The sequence below is a fragment of the Rhynchophorus ferrugineus genome, unplaced genomic scaffold (assembly GCF_030347505.1).
Source record: "Rhynchophorus ferrugineus isolate W39M unplaced genomic scaffold, kcgeb_rfMv2 rfM10, whole genome shotgun sequence".
In the NCBI taxonomy this organism is placed as follows: domain Eukaryota; kingdom Metazoa; phylum Arthropoda; class Insecta; order Coleoptera; family Curculionidae; genus Rhynchophorus; species Rhynchophorus ferrugineus.
In genome coordinates, this window is record NW_027472589.1 from 1,510,464 (window position 1) to 1,531,075 (window position 20,612).

The window sequence follows — 20,612 nt, forward strand, 5'->3', positions numbered from 1 at the left end:
GCGCGGTGATTTTTCATTCTAGATTCTGAACCGTGTCTAAAACGATTACCTGGAATTACTAAGCGCGCCAAAGTAAAATTAACGAGTCTAGAGGTTTTTCTGTGCGGCTTTGTGATGTTTTTTGTTTTAGGATCACAAAAACTTACTAAAACGGCGCATTTCGATAGCACGCCGATTGTGTTGCGTCTACGTATGCAAACGCTTATCGCTTTTCTCACGAATTGTTCACATTACCCACCTAGCCCCCCATCCGTCCTTCTTTCCCCTCGTCCCGTCGATCATGGACGGATAATAACGTAAGGTTGATGGGTTTTTTTGCAGTTAATCTGGAACGGTGGTGTCGGCTGAGGGGAAATCTGTTGTTCTATTTCAAGAGCAAAGATCCCTGGTCCGAGCCGCTGGGGGTGGTGGTTCTGGAGCAGTGTCAGGTGAGGATCGATCCGCCGATGGCGTCGCCTCCTTTGACCAACGACGGACACTATCCCTTCTATTTGGGTGAGTAAATGTTGCGTTTGCCGTCTCGGGATAAACATAGCGAAAGGGTAAGCGGATATTTCGCGGTTTGTGGACCGTTTACTTAGTTTAAACGGTGCCTTTTATTAGTTTATTTCGCGACTGCGGCGACGCTTCGGAGTATACAGAGTGGTAAACAGTTTGAGGTTTAATACATTAAGTATACCCGAACATTATTTTCTGATTGCCAAATTTAACTTATTTCGGAGATGGTTTTCAATAGGTAACATGAACAAAACTGTTAAAGCATTCGATAGGCATGATGACTGCAATAAAAAATACAAAGATATTGATTTATAATAATATAAAATAGAAATGTTCCAAAAAACATTTATTGTGTTATTACGAGGGTGGTTCAAATATGATCGGGACAAATACTCTAACACGCTTATTTACTATTGAAAAAATTTACAGTTTCTCTAGGTATTTCCCCTCACTAGTTGCGCATTTTGTACATCTTTCCGGAAGTTTCTTGATGTCGGTATCGAGGAATTCCTTGGGCAACTCGGACAGCCGTGCGCATGTACTCTACCTCGGCGTCGGTGTTGAATCTTTGACCTCCGAGGACTTCTTTCAGTGGTCCAAACGTGGTAGTCCCAGGGTGATAAATCCGGACTGTAGGGGGTGTTCCAGTACCTCCCACCCTAATTCCGATATTGTATCGAGCGTAAGACGCGCGGTATGAGCGATAAGCAGGTTTCACGTGTGTTTTCAGAAGATTAGAATAGTATGCAGCATTAATGGTACGTTGAGTGCTTAGGAAATCGGCGTACAGCACGCCCCGCCGGTCCCAGAACGCCGTACACAGAACCTTACCCGCGGACCTGGTTGTCTTCGCTTTGACTGGCGCCCCTTCTTCCTTCTTCCTCCACTCCTTAGACGACATATTGCGTTCGGGAGTGTAATAGTGTACCCATGTCTCGTCTGTAGTGAAGATTCGCGTTAAAAACCGTCTCCTTCCGCCTCGTATCGCGTCAGCAAGCGGTAACAAACTTTCATCCGCGTAAATTGTTGCTCGAAGTTCAACAGTTTCGAAATCCATCGCGCCGTTATTTTGCGGTATTGAAGGTGTTCGTGGATGATAGACTCTACACAACCAATACTGATGCCGAGTTCAGCCAAAATTTCTCGAACATTCATCTTACGGTCCTTCAAAATGAGTTGTTCTACGCGGCGAATGTTGTCTGGTGTGATGCTGGTTCGCGGTCGACGGTCATGCGGCTCATTTTCTGTGCTTTGACCCATTTAAACACGGCAGCCCCACTCAGGCACTCACTACTGAACTAATTTTGCAAACGCAGAAAAATGTCCGTCTCTTTAACGCCTTTCCACACTAAAAAACGAATGACAATACGCATAGAGTAATATATAGAGTGTTAACTTAATACAAATAATTTCAGAATGTTTTGCGTGGTGTCAACAGAAAAGTGCTGAAGACGTCATTTCGCTAAATTTCATTGTTTAGTTTAAATTACCATTACAGGCACCTATAGTGAAAATATTTTATATGGGGAGCATTTCATTGGTCGACGATTTCATACCTATCACGTGACTAACCTCTGACGTTACATATATATATATATATATATATATATATATATATATATATATATATATATATATATTATATATATTATATCACTACATAGTATAAAACAAAGTCAAGTCGCCTTTTCTGTCCCTATATCCCTATGTGCGCTTAAATCTTTAAAACTACGCAACGGATTTTGATGCGGTTTTTTTCAATAGATAGAGTGATTCAAGAGGAAGGTTTATATGTATAATACATGCATAATATACTAAGGCAACATTGCTAATTTTAGAGGTTTCTAACGTGATGTCGTAAATTAACCTATTTTTTTAGGCTTATTTAGCAATTAGCAAAAACGCTGCCTAACCCTACGAGTTAGATCAAATTAATGTACCACAGTATTGTACACCATAAAAAGGTCTAGAAAAAAGTCCGCGATGGTATATGTTTATCTTTTAGGGATAACCCACATTAACCATTTTTATTGTTTACTTTTTACGTGAGAAAATGGCTTATTTACGAAGCTATTTTAAGCAATACGGCATTAATCCTTATCGAATTAAGTACCTTAAATACAGTGTGCAATTAATATAGATCAATATGGTTCCTTACAGCATGTAAATTAAACAAATATTTTCGGAGATATTACAAATTTAAAATTTGCGTTTAAAAATGTGTAATGTAATAAAAATTGTATGAATTTAGATATTCCAAAGATAGCAGGAAATCTTCATAGTAAGTATAGGGGAAGAGGAATTGTTTTACTCCAAATTTAATGCGTGCAGGTCAAGGGCAGTAATGAATGACCAAAAATACTGGATCGATTTTAATCATGTTTTCATTGAGTGACATAGGCATATATATTTTATGCCCGTGCAAAGTCGGAGCGGGCCGCTATGTTTTTATATACAACGTTCATATTTTTTCTGTAGTGTATTTAATTTAGTATCAGCATTGCACCCGTGCGAAGCCGGGGCGGGTCGCTAGTATATATATATATACAATTTAATTGAAAACAACATATCTCATAGCAAATATAATCAAAATTGTCTATAGCTCTTTCCCTTTTTTATATATTTTTAGTGCTATCAATTCAAATAAGATGTATTAAAGTTTCTATCATATTGTTCCCTCATACTGAAAGCAAAGCAGCGCAGCTAAAAGTCTGTGTCTGTTAATATTTTACCTACTTGTTCGACACAAAAATGTATTGATGCAAGTTATTATTATTTTTTCAATGTTATTGCGAAAATTATGGAATGGATAATTAAAACAGTTAAATCGTATGATATACGTCAGAATGGAGGAAACATACCAAAAAGTACAGCAACAAAAAAATAAAAAATGATATATTTCAAAATTACTGCTGTATTTTATTACTGCATATTATTGTTATTATGGTAAATCGAGAAGTTAAAAAGACAGCTTAGGCATCTATTAACAATATAATAAAACCAGCATGATAATATCTTGTTTATAAAATCAAGCTCATCTTATTGAAAAAGTTATCTCGGTTAAGGAGCCCTAAGCCAAAATATTAATTATAAGCATCTTGACCAATATGCATTTGTTTTAAATAAATGAACCCCTTCAAATTAGTTAAGTTTTAAATTGATGACACTTTACAACTTTTTAAAGGGTAACAAAAACGTTTCATGTAGTATAATTACATTTACCTTCAATGTAATTTTACCATTGCCGCATTTGGACACATTTTGGATTTAGAGTGTGGGTAGTATGTTAATAATTTCTTCTGTTATATTGCTGTAAGTAATAATATATATGAACACGCGTTGTTGCGTGTCTTTTCTCCATCATATTTGAACCACCCTCGTACTAAGATTTTAGCAGAAATGGAAGTATGACATCTGAAAATTCCACATATTATGTTAAACACCAATCAGAACTTCACAAAGTAATGAAGTCACTTAATGTCTCCTAACTTCCCTTTCCTTATTTGAGGATCTGAATAATTATCTTATATTTCAGAGGGTCAAGATCGGTTTTTTGCTACCAACAGTAAAAAATTTAACTGGAATATATCGAGGCTAATAGTCGCCCAGAATGTACTTGTTGATGTGTGACTGTGACCGATATAATAATTTTAAAAAGAATGCCAAAACTCTTATAGCAAGATTGAACAAGAAAATCAAATACAAACTACAATCTATATTTTATACTGGACACTGGACAAGAAAATTATCAAGTTGGGAACTATGACAATAGTATTATCCAATATTTACATACTTAGACATGTCATAGATTTGAAATAATTTTAAAATTTATTGACAGTTGTTGAAAGCTTGTAATTGATTAATACTTTTTCTTTGTATTTTGAGAATATATGGTCTTTCAGTAGTGTCAGAAGCTCTCCTGTCTGGTTGGCCTTAAAGTATTGTAGGAATATATGCTGAAGTAGGCATACTAAACACAAAAAAGTTAAATTAAAATCATCATATTATATTAAATATAATTTTCATATTATTTGATAACCATATTATTAGGGAGTCTTGTACATAGTAAACAAAATAAATGAAGCCCAACCTCAGTCTTATTTACCTTGAGTTTATGAGACATTTTATTTTTATTACATATTTATTTTTATATTACAGAACATATATGTGTATAGGTGATGTATGTTAGTAAACGTGCAGCTGTTATTCTTTGTATAAATATTTTGTTCAAGACGTAAGTAGGCTTTGGCTTTTGTTGGGTTGACGTTTTAAAAAATTACATTACCACTCTGTATACTCCGTGAATGACGCAATGCAAGTAATAGACGTCGATCAGTTTGTGTCGACGAAACGGTGTTTATTTTTATTCATTACTCGCCCGACAACGTTCGATTTCTTTCCCACGAATTCTGCTGTCTGACGATGGATGACGACGGTTTGTCCCCAGTTTTTGACGGGGGCCTGTGCCAGGCCCTGGCCTCCACCTCCGAGATGGAGCGGTCCAGTTGGGTGGACGCCATCAAGGGCGCCAGTTATGAGGGCGTGCGGGCGGAGCTCAACGCCCTGAGGCAGTGCCTCGAACGCAAGAGGAACTGCAAGCCCATCGTCGAACTATCCACTTGGAGGCTCCAACAGAATCACGTTTTAGGTATGGTACGACGCGCAAATTCACTTCCAGCCTCACGAAGGTTAATTTTAGACGTGACCGAGGTCCCCCTGTACGAAATCTCGATATCCTGCGACAATCTGCTGTGCGACGGTCACGGGCGACCTCCTAACCCCTCCATGGTGGTGGACGTGTACATGGCAGCTCAGAAACTGTGGGTACAATACGGCAAAACCGAGATAATCGAGGTAATATCGAAACTCCGGGCACCAGGAGTGTTCTAATGTTGTTTTCCTCCTCTAACAGAAGAGCAGCAATCCCCAGTTTCTTCGCACGGTCAGTTTTCGGTCGTCGGACGGCCTCTCCGGGGATTCGCGCGTCAGATTCACCGTATTCGACGTGCAGGAAAGGGTTTCGCACACCGCCATACCCCTGGGGTCGTCATGCGTGTTGCTGAGCGCCATCCAAGACTCCACAAGGTTAAGGATACCGCTGGTGTCGCGTCAGAACAACACCGCCGGCTTCATGACGATCAGCGCGTGGTCGCTGGAGCCGGAGGACCGGGGCAGCTCGACGGAGCACACGCCCTCTAGGATGCCGAGTTTGAACACAAATCATGCACAGGTATTTATATATTTTATATTGAAGAAAATCTGTTTCTATAAATTTTTCTCGTTAATTTAGTGGTTATATAACCTATAAATAGTCATTTCTAAGCATATATAGAACCATTAACATAACGTTGACTATATATGAGTTGCTTTAGTTTAAGCAATTTATTACAGCGGAGATTGGACACTCGCGTATGTCAATGTCAAATGCAATAGCGTTGTCAATGTTGAAATAGCACATACTTTAACAAATCATTGTTTGTTTGATAAATTAAGTTAACTATTATTCAACAGAATCTTATTAAAATTGGGTATTCTGAATTAAAAACGATTTTTTTTCTATTATTGTTTTAATTTATTTTAATCTTAACCTAAAATATACTTCTGCTCATCTCTGAAGGACCTCCTAATGTGCTTAAATAGCCTGTCCAATAAAACAGCAGATCACGTCATTACAATATATGAAATGAGCACGTTGCAATGTTGCCGCATCAACTTTGACTTTTGGTTTACAATTTTTGCCGGTTTATAATATTTTATATTAATTTTTTCTTCAATTTTCATTAATTTTTTTAAGGAAATATATTATTTTAACTCTATTATTGCTTATTTATAAGCAGCAAATAGACAGATTCAATATAGAACGTGAAATATATTTTCACTACTAATTTGTTGTAATTAGATATATAGACCTTCTAATAATGCAGCCCATGCATGTTATAGGTGACATCGTATATACTGCCAAATGCCATTATTAATGCTATTTATAACCTTTAAAATAATAATGTTTATAACTGCAAAAACATTATTTACATAATATTGATGAAAGTAGCTTTAGTGCTCTAAGAGCAACTTTCTATCCTGCGTTTGCTGCTATCTAAAATGTATAAGAAAAATTTTTTTTTGTATATTTAAATAAATAATAATATAAATAAATGATATATAAATAAATTAATTTTATTATGTTATTAAATTTATTAATTATTTATTAATATAAATAAATTTACTTTCTAATGCCTTTGGTAATTTGATCAAATTTCTAAAGTTGCCATATATTATGTTTTTTTAGGTTTTTCTCCTTATCTTATGATTTGATGTAGAGTAAAAAGATAATATAATATTTTAGATTTAAATGAACGAACTTATGATATTTTAATTATAAAAAAACAATGAATAAGCGATGATTAATACATTTTATGTATAATGCACTTCAACTATCGGCATCACTAAAAGCCTGCGTCACAAATCGTATCAATTCCTCCAAGATAACGTCCAGTTTGCGGTCATCCACTTCCGAAGATCGCGCTTTTGTCTGGGGATTCAAGTTCAGATAGACGAACACCCGATCGTAGAACTGCTTGAAGTTCTTGTTGGCGTACTGTAGGGCGTTTGTCACGCTCCAGCCGGGAGTCTTTTCGGCTTCTCCATTTGCGGGAGGGGGAGGCGTGGGTAGAAGATCCACGACGGCGTCCCAGGCGTCCTCCATGTGACCCACCATATCGGACATGAAGCTGCTGACGTTCTCTATGACGCCGGGGTCCTTCTTTTTTTTCTTGGCGTCGATTATCTGGAAAATATTCGAGGTTTATAAAAATATGCTCGCAAAGCAGACATAGATGAATTAATAAATATATTATTTTTATTTAGTGTTGATTTTAGTTGATTTTTTTAGCTTCTTTGTAAGAATGTTCGTCAGGTCGGTCGTTTATCGGAACACTCACTACTATTTGTAAATGGAAATTGCACGAGAACTAAAAACACTGGTTGAAGAAATACTTATTTATTTGGATTATAATTGATACATGTGGTCAACGGGAGAATGGACAGGATATTAGGTTAGGTAAAGGAAGTACGGTAGCGCTGTGGAAGTGGTACTGTTACAAGGGGGTAGAGAAAAGAAAGGAGAGCGAGACGTCGTCGTGGTGGTCTTTTATAATCAGGAATCGCATGGTACTAATCCACCGGCGTTGCCAATCTTTGAACTTGGTGTAGGTGAATGTGTGGTGGCCTAAAGGGTCGGTCGGATCTTTTATTAAAGGGGTTTCGCAGAGATCTGAACAAATGGTAGTCAGACGGGGCAAGGTTTGTCGAAGTGTTCTAACTATGCTCTATGTTTTATATGTAGAATGCGTTTCAAACGTGCTATAGTATGGCTTCATTGAAAAACCGACTTATTATTATAAGATAATTTAACATATATACTATTTCTGTCTTTTTATATATTCCGAATATCCACCACTCTCAGCTTTTGAATAGTTACGAATTAGATTCTTCTATATAAAACTATTCTTTAAACGAAAATTGAAAGATAATTTAACCTTACCTGGAGTTGCAAAATGAAGATAGACATTAGAACTACGAGTTTGACGGACATGTTCACTGAGGCACCGTGCTTGAAGACAACTTGCGTACGTTTACCATCAATGAGGTTGTTTTTGACTGATCGGCAGTCAGATTCATTGAAGTAACTGTACGCGGCCGGCGCAAGGAAGAGTGAATCGTAAATTCCGAAATATCCATCACAGAATGCTAATTCGCTCTTCGACAATATACGGTTACGAAAATAAAAAAAGAACGCGGACATTCTAACCTCGAATTGTCCGAAGTGTGTCAACAAGTTACTTTATAGCTGCCCGCCGGTAATTCGTGTAAATGCCATACGGTGTCCGTTACGAATACAAATCCATTAAATTACAAATATAAATCACCAAAAATATAAAGTCCTCAATCAAAATTTCAGCTTTCAAATGATAAAATGCTCTCGGTCTTATTAATTACTGTTTCAAATCGTTTATCGACGCTAAAATATACAGAGCCAAACTTTGACGATGCGTTATTCAAATAACTATTAACACTATCAAGATATTATTTAAAAAAAATATTCAAAATATGGTGAAGGCGTCTCATATAGTTTGTTAATTCGGCTCCATTCGGATATGATCGGCCACAATCGCAAAACATCAACACTCACTAAACACTTTTTAATTTAGTGATATGGTTGTTTATTAATATACTTTTCAGTGTTATTTTTCAACATTGGTATATTACCTTGTCACAACATCAATTAAAATTGCGAGAACTACTAAATTTATAATAATTATGTTTATGAAATAAATAACTAATATAATAATTGATAAAATATTGGAAGAATAAAACATCTACTTAGTATATCACTGTGTACTTTATTGCGTTAATTGAAAAACACCTTAAAACTTATTAATTATAAAAAGAATAATCATTTCATTTTTTCTACATTGGTCACGGGTTAGTTTCTTTAATTTTTCTCCATTATTTCATTCATAAAACGTACTGAGAAATCTTATCTTTTAGTCACATCACATTTCCACTTTTTTTTATAAAGAAATAATCTATTTACCTATTTTTTTACCAATTATCATTCTCTTTTTATTCCACTCATCCAAATTTTTTTACTGAATGCGGTGTAAGGCACCCTAGCCAGCATTCACTTTTTGTATCGATGTACAAAACCCCATAAATATATTAACTACCTGTAACATTTGGTTGTTTTTTTGCCTTTACTTGAATAATTGAAAATTAATTATTGAAATTAATGTCAATAAAATTTATACAGAAAAATCTTAATAACCTTTTTCTAACAACAATTACTTCTGGATCAAGTCTCGAGGATCATTCCGATTCTTAAACGAGAATATTTTTCTGTGTTTTCCAAGTTTCCATACTCAGATAACTTTTTTCTGAGAGAGGTGGATGCTGAAGCTCATTTATCTCTTGAAGCAGTTAATTAAGCATCTAACTAACGTTAGCCCCAAAATATTATTGCAGTAGATAAGATGTTAACAGGCGACATCCGAATTATTTTCGCCATGATTGAATCCAAATTGGAGATTGCAAAAGCACAGAGTCTGGTGAGTTCAACAACACAATTGATGTGTTGAAAGTTGTCGTATCATTTTTGACACAGTAGCGACGGCTCGGTCAGTACCATTTAGTATTTAGTTGGAAACAAAATACATAGCTATAAACATCCTTCTTATTGACCAAATCTGGCAGTGTGTGACTTTGAAAAATCATCTTTGAAAGGAAAGGTTCTAGGGAGGAGAGAAAGAGCTAAGACAGCTGATAATGCTTTTTATGTATTAAAAAAGTATTCAAAATTCCAAAAATGTTTATCGCTTTTTCTATTTTCATCTAGGTCTGGTCGCACCGAAGATCCCAGTCGCTACCCCCGCGTCTAGGGGTCAAAATGCGCCTTCCCTCCCAGTCCGATCTGAAGCTATTGTTCGCCTCTCCATACCTGCACACCTACCGGTTCCATTCCGGCCTCGGTGGAGACATCTGCGTTCACGAATACATGGCCGAGAGCAAGCTGTGTTTCACGTTTCCCCATCAGATTCTGTAAGATTCTTATCGCTCCCCCCACAATCGTTTATCACCTTTAACCCTCTTCTTCAGGGACGTCTGGATCCACCAGGAGAAGGAGCTCCTCCAGGAGGTGGCGGGGATGGGCGAGCTGAGGGAACCGTGGCACTCGCGACAGGTGGAGTTGCTGGATCGTCACTTGCATTTACTGAGACTCTACTCCCAGGCCAGGGAGAACCTCCAGGCGCACAAGGGGGCCTATTTCAAGAAGAGTTCCCGCAAGACCGATAGAAGTTTGGAGTTCGCGCCGATCAACATGCACCTGCAGAGGATGTGGGTGCACAACGACACTCTGAACAAGTCTGGTTTCTACGACTGGATTACGGTGGGAGCTTTCACTGCCCACTCGCACAGATCGAAGAATGGTGGTCTGATTAGGTGAGATAAGGTCTTTTTTTTTACATGGAAATTGGTGAATTTTAGTATTTCATTTAAAAATATATAAAGCTTGTTGGTAATATAACAGTAACATTGCTTTTTCTTTGTATTTGTAAAAAATTATTTGACATTAATTTTTGTTGTTCTAATATTGACCAGATATCAACATTATAACTATTTGATGATCTATTTTTGAAGATATTTGTATAAAATTATTGATTTTTAGCTATATTGACACTTTTTTGCCCGATATTCGCTTAATTAAACATATATTGATGAATATATCCTAGTACACGTCAAATTTTATTTTTAATCTAATAATAATATTAATTTTTCTTAATAGGTTTTGTTAATTAAGATGGATCATCCATGGAGATAACATTATCAGTTTTTCAAAATCAATCGATTTAACAGCAGAATTGATTATTTCGTTATTTATTTTTGTATATCATTTTCAGGAAAATTAATGATTTTTATCAAAATTCAAACATTTTCTTACAATATTTGTTTAAACAAAGGTCTACTGTTGAAAATATCAGTATATATGTAAAATTTAATTCTTAATATAGCGATAGTATTGATTTTTCTCATTTAACATTTATTTTCATTAAAAATTAATTATTTTTACCATTTTCTTCTAACATTCATGAAATATTGCAGGTTTGATGATCTTTTATGGGATATGTTCAAAAATTAACGAGACGATTTTGGATTTATGGGTATGGGTATTTTTTTAGAATAAAAAAAAATGAAAAATCACCAACAGTATCAAAACATTTATTACTATTTCTTCAGCTGATTGAATATTTGTATATAGTCTTGATTTGGTACTCCTCTCAGGTTTTGTTCGGGCTTTGGTTTCAGGAAACAACATTCATTTTTAAAGAAAATAAAATTTGTTCTACAATATTTTTGGATGGTGATCAAGCTTTCGATAAAAATCGATGTGATGGGTTAAATAATAGGATTAAAATGTTCAAAAAGGTTAAAGTCATATATAAGTGACTGATACTTCAGAGTCAAACAAGAAGATGCTTATTCTAATTAGAGGAAAATACCAGGGGTCAGTCTGAAGAACTGAAGCTGAAGTATAGGAAAATGTATTGATTATTGCGTAGATATTCAGAGCTGTCAGTACATAATAAGCTTTTTGCTTTACCAAGAAGTCTTATAACCAGCCAAGGCAATAGACATATCGTACAAAGATTTCAAAACTAGGTACTGCGAGTTAGTGTTAATTTACAAGATTGTTATAATAAATAATTCATTCACTCCACGAAATTTCAAAATTCACGTTACTTTTTGAATACCCCTCGTATACTTGTGAAAATCGTTAATTATTTTGAAACCTTTCCTTATAACTGTTGATCGATATCAATGTATTAATTTGTTAAGTTAATTTTATTTAATTCATATTCCACATTACGCTGTCTTCTGTCTGTTAAGGTTGGTTCAACAATTAAAAGAATCTCCCATCAAGTCCAGCACCAATTCGCAAATAGCCACCAAGATATCGATGGCCAACGATGCAATACAGGTTAATTTTCATTTCCCCCTTATTTTTCTTCATTTACTTAGCGTGTACGCTTCCCCTAATGCAGGCAATAAAACAGCTTCGCAAAGAAGTAGTGGAAGCAATGAAGAATCTCATGAGACTGGCCAAAGAGAAACAAACCACCGGCATGCTTCCCATCTGCGACGACATGGTGAACAAGACGAGGATCCTGCTGAGTCTTTGGGACCCCGGGCTGGTGGAGGAGGCCCTAAACTTCATCGAGGAACACAAGCTGGTGGTGACGGACGATTCCGGGGTCTGCGACGACCTTAGCCTGGACAGCAGTAAGCCTCGCGGGTGGTGTACCCTACTGGAGCGGGTTTACGTCGTTTTTTCTTCCAGTGAGCGGACGTCCGAGCCTCCTTCTCTCCCCCTTCAAGCGGATCACCCAGCAACTCAACACTCTTGACCTCAAGAGTCCGGAACTGGAGGATTTCGCCACGCCCTGCGTGCAGAAGAACGTCGAGGAGATCTGGAGGGTGCCCAATAACAAGGACCACAGGCCGGAGAACCTACTCAACACCAGCGACGGTCTGAGGACGTTGTGCTCGAGCATGGCGACGCCCGACGAGACCAACTTCGTACTATTCCCCGACGTCGAGGACTCCAACATGGAGGTAGGGATACTGAATGCCATTTTCCCGAGGGATCTCCGCTAATATCTGGTTGTTCTTGTTGTCAGACCTCGATGGACAGCATCCAGATCGACGTACCGTCGCTGAACGGCAACGAGGAACCGAGATCGATCGATCCGGACACCGGTACCCGCCTGTTTCTGGACACGAACGCCATGTGCAATTCCCCCTCGGCGAACTATTACAAGCCCACCGATGAACCGGAGCCTTGGGACATCACCCAGTTGAATATCGAAGCCAGTGTTATGTGTTTAGTCAGTAAAGTTAAGGTGAGCGATTGTTTACTTCGATTTGATGTGGTATTTCCTTATCCACTCGGTTGAAATTGACTTTTCTTTGTGAATATGATAACGATGATGGACGAATAAATAGTTTAACACCAACAAAAAAGAGAAACGCTTAGAGGAAGAGTTATAATAAGAAAATTAAAACAACAGGGAGTAAACCAATAAGGGTCACCAAATACATTTTTTTAATTTAATTAGCTTGACTTCTCTATCTTTTCTAAAACAATGGATACAAATCAATTTATCCAAAACTCTTCTCAGAATATCATCACCAGCAAGTCCTATAAGCTACTGTTTCTATTGTCTTAAATTTTATACTGGTCCTATCAGTTTGATGTGGTTTTTCATTTAATCAAAATTTTATTATTCAAAATACTAGCACATCTGTATAATTTGTTGCTGAACATGATGGTGATATTGTTTTTTGCAGGATAGTTTTTGCCAATATTGTTGAAATTTTATTTTTACTGTGTATTTTAACCCTTAATTCCTGAGTAAGGACATTTTGGTTATTAAAAACAAATTATAACTTAAATAAATATATATTGATGAAAATATTAGTATATATGTCTAAATTTGATGGTGATTGTTAGTTTTAGTTAATTTATTTAAAAATATAATTATAAATTATTTTTGCATTCCTTTTTTTTCTGAAAAATAATACAATTCCTAATAAGTAATAAGGGGTCGATAATTATACTATAATTTATCATAGTCACCAAACTCATCAAATTATTTCTGTTAAACACTGCCCTTGGGTCTTGACGAAGACAAACAATATAATCAGTCGCACACCTGCATAATGTTCAAATATACCGACTCTGGGCGGTCCCACCTAAAGACGTCTACAAAAAACAAGCTGGTGATCATTTTTATAAATAGAAATATGGGATGGGGAAAAAGGAAATTTGAAAAATTGATATTTGAGGAGGTAATTTTCTTCATGTCAAGTGTTTAAGGTAACGCCAGTATCAGAATAATCTCTTACGAAACTAAATATTAACAGTGAAACAGTTTTGGACCTTTTACATAAAACTGGCTGGATACGTGGATTGCACTTGAATTAACAGTGAAACTTTTAATGAATCGAGTTGCCATTTGTGAATCGAGCCATTTTGGAAACGAATCCGTTTTGCAAAACATTGAAAAAAATAGATTTTCCCCAAATTATTATATTTGTTGTTTTTCGAGAGTTCATTTTCATTTTCTCCTAGTTCTTGTGCGGAAGATGCGGCAGTCCCGCGGTACGACTCAAGCAACAGCCGAACAACCGACGGAAAATCGTGACTCCCCAGCCCATGGTAAAGAACGCGGCAAACCAAAGCGACGGCGTGGCCAAGGTACTAATCAGTCACCACCTCCGTCCGCAGACATATACAGACGCGATTTGTTTAGGTCGTGAGGAACGGTAACAAGTTCACCGACGGCCTGGACCTGACCAAGATCAACGACTGGGCGGCCGAGCTCCGACCCAGCATGCGGAAGCTGCGCCAGGCCATGGACGGACTGCTGAAGACCGCCCGGCTCACGCACTCGGTGTTCCGAGTGCAGGAGGACCCCAAGGCGGCCCAGCGGGTTTGCAACGTCCGATACAGACGCGACGTCTGCTTCTCCCAAGCGGTAACACAACCCCCACTTTTCCGAAGGCCCCGGCGTCCCTACAGGTAACCATTTGTTGCAGCTTACCGCCCTAGTAACGGGTCTTATGACGAAACTCTGGTGCCATAAATCCGATCCGGCTTACGTCACTACCCTGGGCCAGCTGGGACCTCTAGCTCACTTCGAGGGTCTGCTCAGTTACCACGGCAACGAAATCGACATGTGGGGCGACATGTCCGTGGCGATCGAGGACCTGAGAACGGTGCTGTTTGTGCTGGTGAGGAGCGCCAGTCCTTCCGTCGAGCCCGTGCCGACCCCTAAGTATATATAAGACGAAAAAACGACGGTTTTTCGAGGTAGCTCATGTACGTCTTTCAGAATTTCAGGTACGAGGAATAGTCTCGTGGTTTCCCTACCTATACCAGACACTATGTACAGCCTGTTGCCTTCCAAACAAACCTTCAGCTTCCACGTCACACCCGTGTTCTTTAATATAGGTGAGGACTGTTTTTTATATTATGTTTTTTACTAAAATCATCTTGTGTAATATTATTCTGTTAACAAAAAGGTTTTCTCAGAAATACAGTAATTCTACATCTTCTACACTAACACTGACGTGATACCCAACACTACACAACAACAAAAATGTTTCGAGTTCAAAAACACCTATTGATGACAAAAACCATCTTGGAATTGATTACTAAACTCTTATTTATAACAGTCAGAGTCTTTCTGATAGTATTTTTCTTTTAAAGCTGCAGTATCCAGACAATTAAATGTATATAACAATTAAATATCTATATTCTGTAAGATCTTTCTTGTGGTAGGAGAGGGAGGTCAGTGCTGCAAATTTCATTTTCATTAACCTTAAAATTAGTTAAGAAAACCTGGTATCATAAGACGTTTTAATAATTAATAATTCTCTTATTATAGCATCATTTGTAGCTGTGTATTGGTTGTTTTTTATAGTAGGGGATATCGGGGCAAATGTTCCGTAATATTTACTAAGCAAACCAAGCCGAGACTGAAATGTATTTATATACATAATCATGATATAAAAACTTTTTTTAGAATTGTCTTTCATACGTTGTTTTAATAATGAATATTATTATTTAATTATTATATTCAATTTACCTCCAAAGCTTTATTTAATTTTTAACGGCGGGTCTTTGGGGCCATTCAGGATCGAAAAACAATTGAAAGTCTTCTGTAGCATGAGCCATGGGTTGTTTTTTTTTATAGTAGGGGAGATCGGGGCAAACGTTCCAGTTTTCATTAACTTTAAAATTTGATAAGAAAATTTGGTTTTAGCATTAGTATCCTGAGATGAAACAAAGAAGAATCATTCAATATTTTTTAGTTATCTATAGAAATATCTCTGTTGGTTTCTCTTTGACAGTACTATTTCTCCAAGAGTTTCGAAGCATACATGGTTAGCGCTATTTTGTTGGAGCCAACACTAGTCCGAAGAGATCACTGCATTTATCAAGTGCTGTGGGGTTGAATGAACCATATGGTATTTCACCTTTTTCAGGTATCAACGAAATGGCTTCGCTAGCAGAAGGCATCGGAGCTACCAAGCCCCAGGAACGATCGAATATCGACAACTACGTGAGACTGTACGAGTACTTCCTCCGATACAGGAAGCTGAACAATTGTGATAACGCTCGCCAGGTGAGCGGCAACATACAGGGACGGTCGCTGAGCGAGCTGCTGGGCGATCTGAAGACGGAGGTGTACAGCGGCAAGATGAAGAACGTGGAGGTGTTGAGGTTATCTGCTCAGATATGCAGGCAGATGAAAGGTGAGGTGATGGGGAATAATCGAACGGGTGTTGATCGTTGTTATGCCCAGGAGTGAGATTCACTAGTTGCAAAAGCGCTAAGGACAGGACAGGTATGTCAATTACCCTGGAGCAATGCCGGATACTCTCCGAGGAGTACCATTTGGCTGAACACGAGTTTCAGAGAGCTTTAGACTGCATGAGAAGGTATGATCATTAAAGTTCAATAGCATTACTAATCGCGACCTTTTTTTGATAATTTTGATTAAATCAGTTTCAGTCTTCAGTTTTAATTTAGTTCACATAATGCCCGATGCTGACTAGCATTGTGTCTTTTATTTCCTTTTTGCTGTTATTGGAGCCACGTTACTTCGAATACTCAGTAAATGTTGACGTATCTTTTGTGACGACTTTATATTAAAACTGAAACTATGATCGTCATCATCAATCCGTATCATGTGCTCAAAGAGAGTGTCTACTTAACAATTTATGAATTATTTAATGTAAGCGGAAATCCATTCATTCACTTTTCATTGATTAACTTAAAAACTAAATGTTTTATAAAATTTATCATACTACCATTCGATTCGGCGTAACATTCTTTACAATTCCAATAAGTTTAGGTTAGGCTGTGATTATTTCAATATAAATGACAGTGAAATATACGAAAATGGCAAAAAAACGCAAATTTTCACGACTATATGTATGGAAAAAATGCCAAAATATTATATATCTCAGATGAAGATAAAAATGTTGGAATATACGTATTTTGAACCGAAAGAAACGAAAATCCGTATTAAATTCCTTTAGAATTTATAATTTTAAAGATATGTGATATGAATATAAATCAATTAATATTCTGAAAATACACTTTTCCATGTTTAAGTTAAAAACTAAAAGCTGTATAAAAATTGTTAAACCACCGTTCGATTCAGCGTAAAATTCTTTATAGTCCCTGCAATTTTCATTATCCTGCCAATATTTAAACTGAAATGACAGTAGAATATATGAAAGTGGCAAAAAATCGCAAATTTTCACGACTATATGTATGGAAAAAATGCCAAAATATTATATATCTCAGATGAAGATAAAAATGTTGGAATATACGTATTTTGAACCGAAAGAAACGAAAATCCGTATTAAATTCCTTTAGAATTTATAATTTTTAAGCTATGTGACATGAATATAAATCAATTAATATTCTAAAAATACACTTTTCCATGTTTAAGTTAAAAACTAAAAGTTGTATAGAAATTGTTAAACTACCGTTCGATTCAGCGTAAAATTCTTTATAATCCCTGCAATTTTCATTATCCTGCGATTATTTAAACTGAAATGACAGTAGAATATATGAAAGTGGCAAAAAATCGCAAATTTTCACGACTATATGTATGGAAAAAATGCCAAAATATTATATATCTCAGATGAAGATAAAAATGTTGGAATATACGTATTTTGAACCGAAAGAAACGAAAATCCGTATTAAATTCCTTTAGAATTTATAATTTTTAAGCTATGTGACATGAATATAAATCAATTAATATTCTAAAAATACACTTTTCCATGTTTAAGTTAAAAACTAAAAGTTGTATAGGAATTGTTAAACTACCGTTCGATTCAGCGTAAAATTCTTTATAATCCCTGCAATTTTCATTATCCTGCGATTATTTAAACTGAAATGACAGTAGAATATATGAAAGTGGCAAAAAATCGCAAATTTTCACGACTATATGTATGGAAAAAATGCCAAAATATTATATATCTCAGATGAAGATAAAAATGTTGGAATATACGTATTTTGAACCGAAAGAAACGAAAATCCGTATTAAATTCCTTTAGAATTTATAATTTTTAAGCTATGTGACATGAATATAAATCAATTAATATTCTAAAAATACACTTTTCCATGTTTAAGTTAAAAACTAAAAGTTGTATAGGAATTGTTAAACTACCGTTCGATTCAGCGTAAAATTCTTTATAATCCCTGCAATTTTCATTATCCTGCGATTATTTAAACTGAAATGACAGTAGAATATATGAAAGTGGCAAAAAATCGCAAATTTTCACGACTATATGTATGGAAGAAATGCCAAAATATTATATATCTCAGATGAAGATAAAAATCTTGGAATATACGTATTTTGAACCGAAAGAAACGAAAATCCATATTAAATTACTTTAGAATTTATAATTTTTAAGCTGTGACATGAATATAAATCAATTAATATTCTAAAAATACACTTTTCCATGTTTAAGTTAAAAACTAAAAGTTGTATAGAAATTGTTAAACTACCGTTCGATTCAGCGTAAAATTCTTTATAATCCCCGCAATATTCATTATCCTGCGATTATTTAAACTGAAATGACAGTAGAATATATGAAAGTGGCAAAAAATCGCAAATTTTCACGACTATATGTATGGAAAAAATGCCAAAATATTATATATCTCAGATGAAGATAAAAATCTTGGAATATACGTATTTTGAACCGAAAGAAACGAAAATCCGTATTAAATTCCTTTAAAATGTATAACTTTTAAGATATGTGACATAAATAGAAATCAATTAATTTTTTGAAAATACACTTTTCCATGTGTAAGTTAATAACTAAAAGTTGTATAGAAATTGTTAAACTACCGTTCGATTCAGCGTAAAATTCTTTATAATCCCTGCAATTTTCATTATCCTGCCAATATTTAAACTGAAATGACAGTAGAATATATGAAAGTGGCAAAAAATCGCAAATTTTCACGACTATATGTATGGAAAAAATGCCAAAATATTATATATCTCAGATGAAGATAAAAATCTTGGAATATACGTATTTTGAACCGAAAGAAACGAAAATCCGTATTAAATTCCTTTAAAATGTATAACTTTTAAGATATGTGACATAAATAGAAATCAATTAATTTTTTGAAAATACACTTTTCCATGTGTAAGTTAATAACTAAAAGTTGTATGGAAATTAGTATACCACCATTTGATCCAGCGTAATTTTTTTTATAATCCCTGCAATTTTCATTATCCTGCGGTTATTTAAACTGAAATGACAGTAGAACATGTGAAAATGGTAAAAAATCGTAAATTTTCATGACTATGGAAAAAAATGTTTATGTGATTAATCACTAATTAATATGTACTATTATTGTTCATAAAGAACACCATTTTATTTACTTTTTTACAGTGAGGGCTCAAGGATAGAAAACACTTTGAAGAACATAGGCGTGAGGAAGTTCGCCTTCAACTCCGTTCAGCTACTTGCATTCCCCAAGTACTACAAACCGCCACCGGGTACTTACGGATCAGCTCAAACATAAAAGACAAGCGCGATCGTTATCCAACTTTACCCCACCCCCCCACAATTCCTCCCTAAAACACTCCATTTCTTTTTATTCGAGTCGAAATCAGATTTCTTCAGAAGGTGCCAAAAAAACACGTAAAAAAGAGATGAATAGAACTACGAATAGCCATATTGACTATAGGAATTATATAAATATATAAATATGTTATTTAATGAAAATTGCGCCGGGTTGATAGAACCTGGACACGTGGATACTTCCGCTAGGTTTCGTCGAGGTACTTAAACAAAAGACACTCAATATGGCTAACATAATTATATTGATACTTGTTGAATAAACCATATTGTTACTATATGGAGCATTGTTTTCTAGTTGATTATTTATGGCGATTTCTGTATATTTTTTATTTATTTTTTATGTATGTACCTTTAGGACAATCTATGTTTTAATGCAAATAAAATTTTCTTTTACTGAACGTTCCCGTTTTTTTTTTCATACCTTGTAATGAAATGGTGAATACGCAACAGCATTATCTTTGATTTGAATTGAACTATTATATATTCATTAGTTTTTTCATAGTGTTATGTCACCGTTCGGGATTTTGATTTATTTTTAGGGTAATCTTGTTCTCGGTAACATGGCGGATGCATTATCTTACTACAATATGGTGAATGCGCCTATATTATTTCTTGTCACTTTCCATTATTTTCAGCCAATAAATTTAGTACTTAATGACATGGATATGAGTTTAACTTTATTCTATGCAAAAAGTAATACTGGTAATAGACATATTTTGGTAATTATATTTTTCATATTGTGAAAAAATATTTATTGATTAAATATTTGTAGTCCATTTTAAATTCCTTCTATATAAAATTTATGCTTAGATCTAAATCGCATATATCCTTGGTAGAAATTAATGTATTAGTTCGTTGTTTCATATATTGTCATACTATAG

At 35.5% G+C, this 20,612-nt stretch overlaps 2 protein-coding genes across 7 annotated transcripts in view; one reads left to right on the top strand and one right to left on the bottom strand.

Annotated features, from left to right (window-relative positions):
* LOC143203784 (inositol polyphosphate-4-phosphatase type I A) overlaps positions 1 to 20,129 on the top strand; it is a 22,637-nt gene extending 2,508 nt beyond the window's left edge. For 5 of the 6 annotated variants that reach the window (XM_076416055.1, XM_076416054.1, XM_076416058.1 and 2 more), the window contains 17 exons: positions 322 to 495; positions 4,946 to 5,146; positions 5,198 to 5,352; positions 5,411 to 5,728; positions 9,890 to 10,092; positions 10,150 to 10,494; positions 11,941 to 12,031; positions 12,096 to 12,333; positions 12,392 to 12,666; positions 12,732 to 12,953; positions 14,186 to 14,311; positions 14,367 to 14,591; positions 14,653 to 14,891; positions 14,949 to 15,067; positions 16,105 to 16,374; positions 16,425 to 16,560; positions 19,540 to 20,129. In XM_076416055.1, the coding sequence (XP_076272170.1) occupies positions 322 to 495; positions 4,946 to 5,146; positions 5,198 to 5,352; positions 5,411 to 5,728; positions 9,890 to 10,092; positions 10,150 to 10,494; positions 11,941 to 12,031; positions 12,096 to 12,333; positions 12,392 to 12,666; positions 12,732 to 12,953; positions 14,186 to 14,311; positions 14,367 to 14,591; positions 14,653 to 14,891; positions 14,949 to 15,067; positions 16,105 to 16,374; positions 16,425 to 16,560; positions 19,540 to 19,672 (3,470 nt within the window). In that variant the 3' untranslated portion in view covers positions 19,673 to 20,129. Of the gene's footprint in view, positions 1 to 321; positions 496 to 4,945; positions 5,147 to 5,197; positions 5,353 to 5,410; positions 5,729 to 9,889; positions 10,093 to 10,149; positions 10,495 to 11,940; positions 12,032 to 12,095; positions 12,334 to 12,391; positions 12,667 to 12,731; positions 12,954 to 14,185; positions 14,312 to 14,366; positions 14,592 to 14,652; positions 14,892 to 14,948; positions 15,068 to 16,104; positions 16,375 to 16,424; positions 16,561 to 16,627; positions 16,748 to 19,539 lie in introns of those variants that run through there. The other variant, XM_076416059.1, reaches the window with a different exon arrangement.
* On the bottom strand, positions 6,812 to 8,190 carry LOC143203785 (uncharacterized). The gene is made up of 2 exons (XM_076416061.1): positions 8,039 to 8,190; positions 6,812 to 7,282 (listed from the first exon to the last, which is right to left on the bottom strand). Exons 1-2 carry the CDS (start codon positions 8,087 to 8,089, stop codon positions 6,926 to 6,928), a joined length of 408 nt encoding a protein of 135 aa, XP_076272176.1. The 5' UTR covers positions 8,090 to 8,190; the 3' UTR covers positions 6,812 to 6,925.
* Positions 20,130 to 20,612: the final 483 nt, after the last annotated feature.